This window comes from Balaenoptera ricei, chromosome 11 (assembly GCF_028023285.1).
Source record: "Balaenoptera ricei isolate mBalRic1 chromosome 11, mBalRic1.hap2, whole genome shotgun sequence".
Lineage (NCBI taxonomy): Eukaryota > Metazoa > Chordata > Mammalia > Artiodactyla > Balaenopteridae > Balaenoptera > Balaenoptera ricei.
The window spans coordinates 21,469,108-21,484,629 of NC_082649.1; the positions used below are offsets into that span (position 1 = coordinate 21,469,108).

General features: G+C 39.4%; 1 protein-coding gene and 1 pseudogene across 1 annotated transcript in view; one reads left to right on the forward strand and one right to left on the reverse strand.

Moving 5' to 3' along the window:
- LOC132374416 (uncharacterized) overlaps window positions 1-13,114 on the reverse strand; it is a 112,354-nt gene extending 99,240 nt beyond the window's left edge. The window contains 2 exon segments of the mRNA XM_059938079.1: window positions 6,095-6,112; window positions 12,811-13,114. Coding sequence (XP_059794062.1) covers window positions 6,095-6,112; window positions 12,811-13,114 — 322 coding nt within the window.
- Window positions 468-9,082, forward strand: LOC132374430 (histone H2B type 1-L-like; annotated as a pseudogene).
- Window positions 13,115-15,522: the final 2,408 nt, after the last annotated feature.

Here is a 15,522-nt window from a genome sequence, read left to right on the forward strand (position 1 = left end):
CCTCACAGTTTCGGATTCACTAGACCTGGAGTAGGATCCAGTAATTTGCATTTCTAAATTATCAAGGTGGTGCTGATGCTGCTGGTCAGGGATCACACCTGGAGAACTGTGCTTTAAATTACGACTTGGGATGTCCCTGAAATGATACTACCAAATAGCCGCACAAAACTGAAAAATCACCTTGAGGTTTAAACTGGAAGTGTCAAGTCCTGAAAATTCGCACCTCCTTCCGGTACAGCCACGTAAGGGTGGAAAGAATAACGTGGCGTTCCACGCCCGGACTCTGTCGGCTCCCGCCCGTAGCCACGCCCCCACACGCAGGGTCTGTCAAAGAGCCGTCCCGCCACGCCGCTCCACGCCGGCTCCCTCATTGGATCGTCTCACCCAACTTCACGTTCCGCTGCTTCTCCCAGAACCCCACGTAACGCATACGCCACGTTACGTCACTTCGGCTCCCCCCACCGCCACCGCCCCGGGGTCTCCAGTAAGCTGCAGGCTTCCGCCAGCCCCTTCCGCCCACGAGATTTCGCGTGGCAGCCACCTGCTGATGTGCAGGCTCTGCGGACCCAGCTTCTCCCCGCTACCCCTGGTTACTGGAGAGTCCCAACAGTCCATGAGGACATGCGCAGATTAAAACGAGGAACCCAGGAGTTTGAAGACTGAGGAACAGGGCAGCAGACCTCCGGTAGTTTTTTCCTCCTCTCTCGACTTTTTCTGAGCTGACGCTTTCCCTCATAACTAATCCCCAGGACACCTTCCTTGCACCACCCCTGTTTATTATCAGCACATGTCTAGGGCACTTTGTGTGAGGATTAAGTGCGTGTATATGTATGTATGTGTGAATTATTATTACTTCCCACTTGAATAACTATATGTGTTTTAAATTTCATCTTGAGATGCACGAAGGGCCTACATTTATTAGGCTACGGTAGACACAGACCCTATGGCCCACAGTACTTTTAGAGGTTGACGAAAATATTTTAATTTCTTCTAAAATCAGAATTAAAAATGAACTTTTAGGTCGATGAAAACGTTTTGTGTAATACTAATATTTTAATGTTTATATAATTTTAATAATGTTATTATTTTTCTTATTATTTTTACGGAGGAGAGGGCCCAGGAAGGCAAAAGTGCATAGGGCCCGCAAAACATAATGCAGCCCTGGGTGCAGTTTGCATACAACCATCTCCAGTTATTTTTATTTACTTAAAAAAAAATTTTTTTTTGGCATACACCTAGACACATTTCCAAGTGCTTTCCAGATGTTAACTCCTTTAATACTCGTAACACACCTATGAACTATTGTTATCCCAATTTTACCCAGATAGATTGAGTCACTTAGAGCTTAAAATAATTTATCCAATGTCCTCTAATAAATGGCAAAGGGGATTCTGACCCAAGCAGCTTAGCTCCAGGGTCCCTGCTCTAAACCATTGCACTAGAGACATTATCTCTTGGTAACGCTAAGCAATCCGAATCAATCATAGCAGGTAAAATTTAGAGCAAACTAGCCAGGCTACTTTGAGCCCTCTTCTTGACTTGGCCTACAAAGATTTGAACAAATGCTTAATATAGTTTCTGACAGCTCAAGGTCTGATGATCCTAGCCTCTCTTAGGTTCCCTGCCCCACTATTTCTTTTTTCTTTCTTTTCTTTTTGATTTGTTTTATTTTGTTTCGGAGAATCATCTTCACTATTTTTGCTCATTAACATGAATTTTACAGTGCTTTACCAAAAATACAGTGCTGTTTTGTGGCATAACATTGAATTTTTAGGTTATTTTGGAGTTTATGAACATTTTAGCATATTGAGTCATCACAAAACATAGTATAGTGTATATCTATCTCTTAATTTGAGTGAATCTTGTTTTGTATCCTCCAATCGCATTTCATAGTTTTATTCATACAGATCTGGAATATTTTTTCCTGGACTTAGAATCCTTAGAAAGTGTTGTTCTGTTGTAAATGATTTCTGGTTTTTCTGTTTCGATTCCAGAAAGGCCATGAATTTTTATGTGATGCTCATGTAGCAACCAGTGCTTTTAAGCTCTGTAAGGTCTAATTATTTGTTTATAGATTTTCATGAATTTTTACAATGACATATTATTTTCAGACAATAAAGATAACATCTTTTCTTATTGCATCCTTACCCTTCTTACTTGTACTTGTCTCATGGTATTGGCCAGACCCTTGGTGCCATGTTGAATAGGAGTAGTACCACCAAATTTTGTCTTTCTTTTGACTCTTTGGGAATCATTCTAAAATTACACTATTAAATGTTGTGCTCACTGTAGCTACTCCTTATGAAGTAAGTAGCTACTCCTTATCCTTCTAGTTTGTTAAAAATGTTTATAAAGATGGAGTGTCATATTCTAACAAATATTTTCCCAGTATCTATGCAAATGATAACAGTTTTTCTCTATTAATTTCTTACACTGGCAGATTTGATGTTAAACTTTTCCTCCATTCTTGGAGTAAACCCTATATGATATACTATTTTTTTTTTGTAAATAATGTGGTCTCTTGGTTTCCATTTGCTTGCATTTCAACTAGAGCTTTTTCTTTAAAAAAATGAATTTCATGAGTAAAATGAGACTATAATTTTCTCTCATTTCTCTCTTTCTCCCTTTGTTTTCGTTCTGTGTTGTTCCTGTCCAGTTTAGGTAAGTGTACACAATTTCAAAAGAAAAAAAAGGAGAGCTATTTTTCTATTGAAATAGCTTCTGTAAAATAGGGCTTATCAATTACTTAAATTTCACTAATACCTGTAAAACCCAGTTGTGCTTGGTATCATTTAGATTGAAGAGTACAGGAGAGCTTTTTTTTTTTTTTAACTGCCTGTCATAGTTCCATAATCATAACTTGTTTATTCAACCCATTACTTAATTTTTTTCTTGAAAATTATCCTTTTCTGTTAAGTTTAATTTTTTGTAAAAGTTATTCATAGCATTCTTGTGGTTCTTTATATCTCTTTTTTGGTAGCTACTTTCCCTTTTCTATTCCTATGATTTATTCACACACACACACACACACACACACACACACACTCTCTTTTTTTTTTCCTCATTAGTTTTTCTAGATGTTTGTCTATTGTTATAAGGTTTTTCAAAGAACAAGCTTGTGGTTTATGGATTATCTCCATTTTTTTCTTTAATTATTATTTTTTTAAATTTCAGGTCAGGGTTGACATATTTAAAATAATATGTCAATGTGAAAATCCATGAGACTCTATAAACAATGAGCTCTAATAAGAGCTCAAGAGGGTTGGTAAATATGTGCACCACATAAAAATTCATGACCTTTCTTATATTAGCAATGACCTATCTGGAATTGAAATAGAACATCATTCACAACAATACAACACATTCTAAGAATTCTAAGGCTGATTCTTTCTACTTTATATGATTTATTTTCCTGTTCTTTTTTTAGCTTTTTTTGTTGAACACCTAGTTTGCATATCTTTAGTGTTTCTTGTTCCTTAATATATGCATATAATATTATATATTTCCCTTTTAGTACAGCTTCAGATACATTCAACAAATTTTATATGTATTATTCTCATTCATATTTATCTCATAATATTACATAATTTCCCTTACGATATTCTAATCCATGGTATTTAGAAGTGCACTTTTAGTTTCCAAGCATATGGGAAGATTGTTTTATTTTTACTATCTTAAAAAAAAATATTTTCTATTGCTCTTTAATTAGCTGATAAAAGAGTGCCGTATATATGAAACTGGTTTTTTTGTATCCATTGTGACTTTTTCTAAACTCGGTGTTGAATTTTTGAAATTATTAAATGCATGCTTTTAAAAATTGGACATTCTCTTTGTGTTAAGTGCAGCAATCACAGATAGATCAAGTTTGTTCATTGTGTTGTCCAAATCTTCTATAACCATACATGTTTTCCTCTGCTTGTTACGTGAATTTATAAGAGTAGTATATGAAAGCTTGCCCTACAGCTGTAAACTTGAAGTTCTCTTGCTAATTCTGCCAGTTGTTGCTTATATAGTTAGTGGTTGTGTGGTCAGGTGCATATAAGGTCCTGAATGTTACATCTTATCAGTGGATTTTTATTTTATCATTATGGAATATAGCTCTTTTTTATTTTTAGTTCTATTTTATTATTTTTTTAAATTTAGCCTGGTTTTGATTGTCCCTTGTTCCTTGATTGTATTATTACATTTTTATTTCTTCAAACTTCCAGTAAACAGTTATTTTATGGTCTCTGATAATTTCAATATCTGAAATTCACTGCCCGAGGGAAAGAGAGGGAATCTAAAGCTCTTGTTTGTTTGGATGCCTGACCCTCCATAGTGTCTGTTTTCCTCTTCGATTTGATAACATTTATTATAAGCTTATATTTGGACATTCCAAGTTCCTGGTAGAATGCCTGGCACGTAATAGATGCTAAATAATTACTGAATAAATAAATCACAATCAATCTGTGTACAGTATATCTAGAGAACTTGGGTTCACGATGCTTCCTTCTTGAAGGTGTTTATGTTTGCCTTCACAAGTCACTAGGAGGCGCTATGAACCTAGGTTACTAATTTCAGGAAGCTTTCACTGAAACACGGTGGGGGCGGGGGGGGGGGGAGCGGAAGGTTGGGGAGCCTGAGGAATGTTAGGAAAAAAAGTCAAATTCAGGGAGGACACCTCTCTGCAGAAAGGAAAGAGGGTACTGAAAGAACTAACTAAGAAGCCGGTTTCAGATGAAGATGATGATGATGATGGTAATAATAATAATAAATTTAAAATAAATGTGTTAAACACCGGGTTCTTAATTTTTAGTAAGTTTTTGGGTTTTTTGTTTGTTTTATCATTTCACTAGTTAGACTGAAGAACTATTTCTGACCCTCCTTTGTGGCTAAACTGGATGTGATTTGCTCCTTTCCAGTTCGAAGGTTTATAGCCATATAGGCTACGAAATTCTTTTCTTTCTTATCTCCCTTCAAGTGATGTAATTTTATTTCCCTGCTCTTTGTTTTTACGCTGTATTTCTGCATTTTCTGTACAGTGGCAAACACTGTACTCGGAATTGTCTGGATAATCGCCTATTTTTTCTCAGTTCTTCCTTTCCCTCTCACTGGATTCAAATGTAAAGATACAGCTTTTCCAGGAGCTGTAAACGGGCCTTGCAAATCGGAGACTAACCGTGCCACGAGCTTTGCCTCCTTGGTATTTCAAATCACTGGAGAGAGTGACTTCCAGTTTTTAAAATTAACAGACTAATCTGAATTGTTATAAACGAATCAGAACTCATTATAAAATAGGTTAACTAGATTAAAGAAGGTGGCCTGATTGCTGGCAAACTGTCTCAGGATATGACCAGTGAGACAGTATATCTGGAATGATTTATTTGCATGCAGACCTCAAGACGAACGAATCAGCAATTGCATAACTAAGTCTTTATTTGCATAACGTTGCCTACAAATAAGCAGGATCCGGTGGCGCGGACACAGTTTTCTTGTCTTTCAGAAGACATCATCGACGGTACGATGCCTGAACTAGTGAAGTCTCTGGTCCCGAAGAAGGACTGCAAGAAGGCGGTGACCAAGGCCCAGGAAAGAGATGGGAAGAAGCGCAAGTGTAGCCGTAAGGAGAGCTACTCCATGTACGTGTACAAGGTGCTGAATCAGGGCCACCCGGAACCCGGCATCTGGTGCAAGGCCATGGGCATCATGAACTCGTTTGTCAATGACATCTTGGAGCGCATCGCGGGAGCGGGAGAAGCGTCGCGCCTGGCGCGTTACAACAAGCGCTCGACCATCACACTTCCAGAGAAATCCAGACGGCCGTACGCCGGCTGCTGCCCGGGGAGCTGGCCAAGCACGCTGTGTCCCGCGGCACCAAGGTTGTCACCAAGTACACCAGCTCCAAGTAAATGTTTATAGCCACTTTTCAGAGCCATTTCACGTTTTCACAATCAGAGCTGAGCACTAGCTTGTGCGGTTTTGTGAACTCTGGGCTTTAAATTAGCGTCAAGGGTAACGCTTAGCAAAGTACTTAAAAAGTTAGCGATCCTCGGGTGGCAAAACTACTGTATATTGTTACTGACAACTGTTCCGCGTACGAGGGTTGCTTCCCAACTGCCAAAGCGAACGTGCACTGAAACCACTTAGTGCTAACCCCAATCCTTGGAGCTCTTGGTCACCTTTATAAACTTTGTACAGGGTGCTCTCTGGGCTGGAATCGGCGCTTTGTGAAGCTCTGGTCTTGGTTTTATGTAAAGCGTCAGGCTGTAACGTCCAAGAGACCACAGTTATGTTTGAAAATCCCACTGTCTAAAACCAGCACTTTCTTAGTATAACTTTGCGGGTCTTCCGCCTAGGTTCATTTGTGTGGATCTAATTCTTTTTCCTCACACTCCCTCACCCCCAGCCCTTTGCCTAGGGCTTTCAAGTCCTGGCTGAACATTTTATCTAAGATTATTTACAAGCATATTATGTTGGGTGGCTGCAGCTCTCCAGTAAGGGGGAAATAGTTACTAACTTTTTATTTTGTTTTATCTCTCTCCTGGTCATTAGATTTTTGTTTGAAGAATGCAATCTTCTCCCCACTCTCCTGACTCGTTTTACAAACTAGACCTGCAAAATTCACAGAATTCTGTATTCGGCCACCTGTCTTCTCACTAGAGTAGCCACATAGTATAAAGATTGGCTCTGCCGCCTCCAATCTGTCCTTTTCTGTCCCCGGTGAGCTCCCTTCTGAGCCCATCGCCCTATCCTGCCTCCAGATCTCCTCCCTCTGCTCAGTTCAGAAACTGTGGAGGGATCCTGGCAAGGAAGAAGAGAGGGACCCAGGGTCGGCTCAGAACGCAGAGAGGAAGAACTGTGGAAGTAGAGATGCTTTTTAATGTGAGCTGAACACTGAGGTTTGAAAGCCTACGGTTTGTGATCGCATAGTGCCCAGGAGATTAAACCCTGGGAAATAAAGAGCAGGGCTCTTCCCTCATTTCTCCGGAAACTGCAAGGTAGAGGTGTCCTTCAGGAAGTCAGGTGAAAAAGGTTCAGTTGAGGGCACTTCACCCGTAAATGGAAATGCCAAATCCACCCAAGAATTGCTATCACTCTCCTTGAGAAAAACTCCTAGCCAGCCTCCAGGGCCAGTCTATCTGGTCTCCATTTTATTGTCTCAAAAAGGTAGATAATAAAATAAGCACGAAGATACAAACAAGTCTTTATTTTCAGGTTACTGAATTACAATTGCATTTCGACTGTTTCTGATCACCTTGATTTTAGTCTGAGGTCATACTAAAACTCCTCTGTTCATAGGGTATTTAGTTTCCATTCCAGAGTCACTGTGGGGGCTTTTTGTTTTTTACCTGCTCACAGCCTTTGGATGATCACCCACCTCACAAAAATCAAAAATCTGTGCTATGGCCCCAAGCCCTGAAAAGTCTGGCCCTCACCTAACTCTCCAACCCAACCTCAGAGGATTCTTTTTCTCCCTTTTGTTTTGTGTTTCTTCATTGTTTTTTGGTTTGGTTTTTTTCCAGGCCTTTGCCATTTTTCTCTGTCTGAAATGCCCCTGATTCCACATCCATCCCCAGCACACACACAGTTTATTGATCAACAACTTCAATTTCAGCTTAATCATTATTATATCCTTGGGGAAGCTGGCCTCCATTGTTAAAGGCTCTCACAGTCACAAACAACTGGATGTATACCCAGCCCCCCAAATTAATCATTACTAAGGGGACATGGGACCCTTAGGATTGATGTGGTTGAATCAGAACCCCATTCCTGAGGCTAAGAGAGGGACTCTGCCTTCCCTGGAGCACAAGGCAGGGAGGAAAGGGAGACCTTAACAAAATTGAGGCTATATTAGAAAGGAAGAGGGCAAATGACTTTTGGCAAGGCACTTGCACTGCCTGATGTAAGGGCCTTCTAGGCAGACAGAAGGAGCATCCACCAAGTTCATTCATATTCAAGTGCCAAGCACTAAATTATGTACTGAGGACATAAAGCACTTGAGTGTGCATCAGAATCACCCAGAGGGCTTGTTAAAGGACAGATTGCTGGTCCCATTCCCACAGTTTCTGTTTCATTAGCTCTGGGGGAGATCTGAGAACTCGGCTTACTAAAAAGTGCCCAGCAGATACAGTGCTGCTTATTTGGTAGGAGGCTTTGAGAACATCTAATATATGGTGAAGAACAAGCTACCAAAGCCCCTGCCCACATGAGCTTCCTGGTGGCAAAGATAAGTTTATGATAGAAGAAGGTAAAGGGTGTGGATGTCAAACAATGAAGTTTAGATTTATTTTGCAGACGACAAAAAGTTACAGAAAGCTTCGGAGCAGGGACTGACATAATTGGCTCCAGTGTTAGGAAGGTGTCTATAATGGCAGTAGAGAAGCGATTCCATTCAGTATTTTGTCAAATAATGATTGTATTTTCTCTGTGAGAGGCCTTATTTACAGCGCTGAGACAGACAGGCTGATCTTCTGGGGCTGATATCCAAGTGGGAGGAGAGAGATAATCAACACATTGATAACTCAGCAAGATATTTCAAATAGAGAGAAGTTCTGAGGCCTGTGAAATTATTTGAAATAAGACCAGGTGCTGTGATAGTAACTACGTCATGCTTTAGATAAGGGAACCCACAACCCGGGGAATAAAAGTTCCAGGCCAAGGCAGGGAGGAGTTTGTGCTCAAGGAATATAAGGTCTGTATGCTAGGAGATTAGTAAGGTAAAGGGGTAAAAAATGAGGCTGGGGATTAAACAGGTACCTGAACATGTTGGACCTTATAGGCCAAAAGAAAGCACCAGATTCTTATGGTGTCATGGGAAACTCTTAGAATGTTTAATAACTCTAGCCACTATGGGGAGAATGAATTTTATGGGATCAAAAGTAGAAAGAAGCAGGGAATAAAATTGAAAGCTTATTGCAATAATTCTGGTGAAATTATTAGAATTAGATTTAGAAGGAGAAAGTCAAAAGGATTTATTGAAGAGTTAGGTTTTATGGGTGAAGAATCAAGTAGCTAACATTTGTTGAGCCCTTTATATGTTTAGGAAACTATGCCAAGCTCTTTAGAAACGTTAACTCACTTCATCTGCTCAACATCCACATTATCTAGATGCAACTTTTCTCTCCTTTTAATTGAGCAAAGTGTGCGGCTGGTGTTAGACCCAAGGTAGTGTGGCTCCAGAGGTTCTGTGCTTATCTACTGCCCTGCAGTGCTAATGAAGGTCTTGGGTAATCAAGAATTCTAGGAGAGAATGAGTTTTCTGAGACTGGAACATGACAATTTTTAAATCCCCTTAGCACTCCATTGTAGATGTCAAGTGAGTAGTTGTATATGCGAGTCTGGAATTCAAAGGCAAATGGGGACTGGACATAGAAATTTTTGAAAATTTTGGAAATAGATATTTTAATGTCAGCATGGCATGAGTTGGAGATTACCCATGGAGGAAGAATAAAGAAGTGAGTTTATCCTGGAGGCATTCCAAACTTTAGAGAAAAAGAGACAGCAAAAGATTCTAAAGAGTGACAAGTGAGTTTGGGAGAAAATCAGGAGAGCAGAGTCACAAAAGTCAAGAAAATAATGTATTTCACCAAGGAGGACATGACCAAGTTGGTGTGATGTCTAGAAGGCTAAGAACAAACAGGAGCTTTGGATATAGTTAATAGAGATCCCTGGGAACTCGGGTTATGGGTACTGAAGGACGGCCCAGACATCATCTGGGACAACTTCAGGACTCAATTATTACTTCTTTCCTAGGAACAGCTCCACTCAGGGCTGAGCGCCATGTGTGGCCATTATGTTTTTACCCTCTGTCTTGGGCCATCATATTCGATCGATGCAGGCATCTGCTCAGCTGGATCAATCAGATTTGTTTTCGTAGAAATTAGGAAAAGGAACTGAAGAAAAAGACAGGACAAAGTGTTCAGTAATTGCTTAAGTGTGGTCAGCAAACTTAACTTTCGAGAGAATTTTTTTTGTTTAAATAATCTGGAATTTTTTTTTTTATTTTTACAACCAAAAGAACTTCCATTTATGCACTTGCAACTTCTTAAGAATATATGTAAACTATACTTGTCAAACATATGCATAAACACATAATCCTATGTTTTCACTCAGTCCTCACGAAAATATGAATTTTTGCCTACATTACAGATAAGGGAACAGTGGTTAGGAATTTACCACAGACCACAAAGATAGAAAATGGTAACTCAAGACTTCAAGTGTGTGTCTTCGTGGTTCAAATGCCACTTTTTTTTCCTCTGGGCCTCTGAGAAATGTCATGAGAAATAAGAATGCTAATAATAGCAATTATAATAGCCCAAACATGGAGCATTTACCATGTGCCATGCACTGGCCAAAATGCTTAACAAATATTTAATGTTATTCACCCCCAAACATATAAGATAGGAACTACTGTTATCTCCATTTATGAGGAAACGGGCATAGAGCGGTTGGTTAAGACACAGAGACAAAGAATAAGCATCCCTCTGTACAAGCTTTCCAGCTCCTTTTTATCTCTGAAAAGGGGTATTGGGAATGTTTCTTGTAAACTTAATAAATGATTTATTCAATGACATAGACCCTGTTGAATATATTTACCAAGACTAGCAATGGAAGACAAGTTCAAAGGGCCTTAAGAAGAAATTCATGGACTTCCTCCTTAATCAGGCTAAAAAATAAACACCCCACTGTTTTTATTTACTTTTAAATCTCATGAGATACAGTCATTTTGGGCCTTCAGGCCTCTGAGAATCAAAATTTTTCCAAATGGGCTATCTTGCATTCTGAGTTATGAAGTGTTAAGACCTGACCTAACTTCTTGAGAATATATAGGTCTATTGCACATGGTGAATAAATGGTGACAAATTTACTCTTGTTCAATGTGTTCTTTATGCATTTTGTCTGTCCTTTCCTCTCTAGCCTTAAATTTTGGATCTTTACACCTCAGACTCTAAAATCCTAGACTCCAAGCTGTTGACAGGAATCCATGGAGCCCTGGGAATTCCTTGTATGAGCCCCATGAAATATCTATGTCCAAAATGTGAACTTTTTACCACTTTCTCAAAGGAGCTTCTGATCCCCATGTTGTTAAGAACTACTCTCCTCGGGGAAACAGTACTCTGAAATATCCAGATTACAACTGCTTAAGACATACGGATAGCCCACCCACCCGTCTCTAACATGTAATGAGCCCCTATTCTGTGTTCTGTCTAGCATGGAACACAGTGGAAGAGATGTCAAGGAGAGAGGCTCACTTGGCATTAGCTTTCCTTAAAAGAGCTTTCTGGCCAATGGAAGGACAGTCATACTGGTAAATAAGTTGAGAAAACAGTATTTGGTATGATAAAGTTACGTTGCTGTAACAGAGACTCAAAAATAAGTTAGCTTAAAAACAGTCTTGTTCATGGAACAGATACACTATGATTAGTCCAGTTCTGTGGGGCAGCTCTGCCCCTCCTGATCAATCAGGAACTCTTGTTCCTTACAAGTCATGGTTCTGCCACCCCTAGAGCCTGATGGTCTCTGCTGGGTCAAACAAGATCAGCACCTTCATAGCCGGCAGGAAGAGGAAAGGTTTTAAAGCCTGGGAGTGTCTTCTACTTACACTCCAAAAAGAGCACTTAGTCACCTACTCCCCTCTGCTCCCAGACAAGCCAGGAATGTTATCTCACACTAGGGAGACTCCTGTCCAGCTATACGTTATTATAATACAGTGAACCACTTTCATTGGAAAAAAATACCAGTTGTATCACAATAACCCAAGATTTTTTCACAGAATAAAGCCCATTCTGAGGAAACCAAAGAATACAGTGGCATGCTGACAATCCTGAGAGACTGTAGAAAGTTTACAGTAGGTAAGAAAAAGAAATGGGTAACCCACTTGAGAACTGCTTATTTTGCCTCATTTCCTGATGTGTAGAGAACAAGGTGGGATTTGACTCAGGAAGACCTGAATTTGAAAGGCCCAGTCCAGCATTTTGTCAGGATACGTGTTATGCAACTCTCATCTATAATTTAAGGTAAATCTGCTTGTAATCAAGTCTAAGGATATTCAAGATAAAGAGTCAACATAATAACAAGTTGGTAAACATAAACCTGTATATTTATATCAAGCATTTATATCAACCTTCATAAAAGCTTCTCTTGGATTGAGAAACCAGTAGCTTTGGACATGGGAAGACAGCTCAGAGAAGCAGAGACAAGTTGTCCTGTCTCCATTCCACTTTTAAACAAGAGAGAACCCCAAGTACTCTTATTTTACTTAAGTATAGTTGATTCACAATGTTAATTTCCAAGTACTCTTATTGTTTCTCTGGTAGAACTTGACTGCCTTCGACATATTTTATGTTGATTGATCATCCCCCTTTCTCCCCCATTTATCATGTGATGTCCAAGAAGGCAAGACTGTTTTAATGTCTTCAGCCCACAGAAGTGTCTACGTTCCATTTTCCATTTTCCTAGCATCAGGGTTTACTTCTTACTTCTTCTGTGATGTTCTCCACCTTTTTTCACTGACAGTTGCACAAAATGTCACCTGCAGTTTACTGTCCTGTTGGTCTTCTAGCTATAAGCACACTAAATACATTGAATATGCAATTCGACCTGAGGTTATGGACCAGCTTTACAGACCTGCGACTAATCTGAAACATACCAAAAACGAATCAGATAAAATCAATTTAAATTTACATATTGTAAACAGTACTGACCCAAACATCTTAACAAAAAATTAGGACAGAAAGCGCAAAACTCTTTTTGAGTGAAAGAATAGGTGGCCCTGAAAAGGGCCTTTGGTTTTAGTAGGCTCACGGAGATGGCCGACTGGAGTTCAGCCACCAAAGCCGTAAAGAGTGCGGCCCTGCCGCTTGAGCGCGTAGACCACGTCCATGGCGGTGACAGTCTTGCGCTTGGCGTGCTCGGTGTAGGTAACAGCGTCCCGGATCACGTTCTCCAGAAACACTTTCAACACCCCGCGGGTCTCCTCGTAGATAAGACCAGAGATACGCTTGACGCCACCACGTCGGGCTAAGCGACGGATGGCCGGCTTAGTGATGCCCTGAATGTTATCTCGCAAAACTTTGCGGTGGCGCTTGGCACCACCCTTCCCCAGCCCCTTTCCACCTTTACCACGCCCAGACATCGCAAAAACACAGCTATCACACCCGCAGCGAAGTGATTTCCACAGCGCCACTTACAAATTATATAGTAATGTGACGGACCTGTTTGAAAACTGCAAGAGCAGGGGCGGTAACCACATTCAGTTCCCACCCTTCGCTTATTTGTCCCTTGCTCAGAGCTGTGGCAGCTATGAGAGGCGCCTGAAGCGACAGTGGATCCTGGAGATGGGATTTAATAAATGCTCCTGTATATGGATACGTGTGTTTGTGCATCCGTACAATGCGGGCAGCCGTTAAGTTGGGCAACAGATCATACACTTTCCACAAAGAAGCCTGATACTTGTTCTTCAGACTTTCCAAAATATGAAATAATCAGTTAGTACACGCTATTGTCCCTTATAAAATGCTTTAAATACGGTTTTAAATAAATCATATCTTTATTGTTTAAGCTTCCATTAGTTTTGTCCATTTATGTTTGGTTAACTAAACAGAGCTCTTTGGTATGCAGGCTGGATGACCCCACAGAGGGAACTAAGAATATAAGAAGGTTACGCGTTTAAGAGGTCAAGTCAGGTTAAAAATCACTGAGCGCTACATTGGAGATTTATAAATATGTATATCCCAAAGTGATAAAAACCTTGTTCTGCTGTAAGTCTAAGATTTATGGTTTGATTATATATTTAATTGTGGACAGTTTGTATCTGGCATTGTATCTGTCACCGCATTCTATTTCTGCAACCAGGTGGCATTACAGTGTCCAGTCAAGCTCTGGAGACAGCCTTCTCTACATACTAGCTTGTGACCTTGGGCAGCTTATACTCAGTTTTTTCCTTTTATCGATAAATGTATAAGAAAGTGTAAATTATAGAGCACTTGAATTCAAAAGAGATAATCCAGATTTCTTAAAATAATATCTGTAAATAAGTAATCACTCAGCATTATTTATTATGACACATTATAGTATCATGTCTGCTCTTAACTCCTCCACTCAAGATTCACTCCTCTAAAGTGAAAGTCTAAGTGATTATCTAATTTACTAAAACCTTCTTTTTGAGAACTCCTCAAAATAATAAATACGTAAAGATTTAATTTATGGTTAATTCCCTTGAGTTCCAGCTGACTTGGATAGCTTTGGCTTTTTCTCCATGGTCTGTGAAGAGGCCCAAGTTCATCAAAACAGTTCCATGAGTTTACACTGCACAGAAACAAATTCCAGAATGGCGTTCTTAACCTCGGCTATATAGATAGATTCAGAGCATCTGGAAACTTGTATTGAACAAAAACTCCATCTTTATCTTTACTTTATACTCCAAGTGAACCTTAGCATTTCCTCCACTTGTGAATGCAGGCAACAAACAGTGTGAGTGGCAGGACCTGTGCTATATTCATACCATGTTGCAGTTGCAGCTGTCAATATCTCAATCTCTAATGTTGTTTAAAGTATTACACCTTCTAAACTGTGGTAATTCTTGGTCATATGGGTAATCTTGTTATTTAATGTGTTAATAAAGAAGCACATGTTAACGTTTCACCAGTTTGAATTTTTGATAAATTTGATAATGGTATTTTAATACAACTGTTTTCCTTTGTAATCCTATGTATATTATCTTAAGCACTGAAAAGCATTATTCTGGGAAGGGGCTCGTAAGGTTTACCAGAAATACAAAGAAATCCATGGCTGCTTCAAAATAAACATAATATGTTAAAGACGAACAGTTTGAGGCCTGAAGAAGAAAATCAAAGCACTTTCTACCATCAATCTATTTCCTACTGAACATAATGCATAACCTATAATGTGTTTCCTATAAACCTGTATCCTTGCTTAAATAAGAAATGTAGTAATGAATATAAATGCTTTTCAATTTCCCTTTTTTAAGGGAATTCTATATAAGTATGTGTGAGAGTATTGTGCGTGTGTATATTCCTTAATTCTTTTACTTGGATACTTCGCCAAAGTTTATCTTCCAGAAGCATGACAGAACCCTGAACCCAAGAGCTTGTGAACATTTTAATAACTGATCCTTCCTAATAAAGTCAATGTAAATAAATGAATCTTTAAAACCCCATAAAGCAGTCCAACTCTATTTTATGCCTGTACCTGGACCTCCTCTGCCATCAGCTTGTGCAACACAAGCCCAACTACCAGGTCAAGAGGATCATTGATTATTGCTTTTGCTATTTTCCTACATAAATTTTGAATGCTTAAAGCCCCCAAATTAACTAACCCTCTATGTAGTCACAAAAAAGCTATGATAAAACTTTTCCAAACTAAATAATGACTTTTCTTATCAGATATTGCTGTTATTCCAAGCAGCCTTTACTACAGTTCTTGTAGAGAAATCCTGAAAGAGCCTGTGTTATTTCTCCTCATATGAAACAAATTTTCCAGGTAAATGTCAATGAGAATCAAGCAGTTGTTGAAAGTATGAAA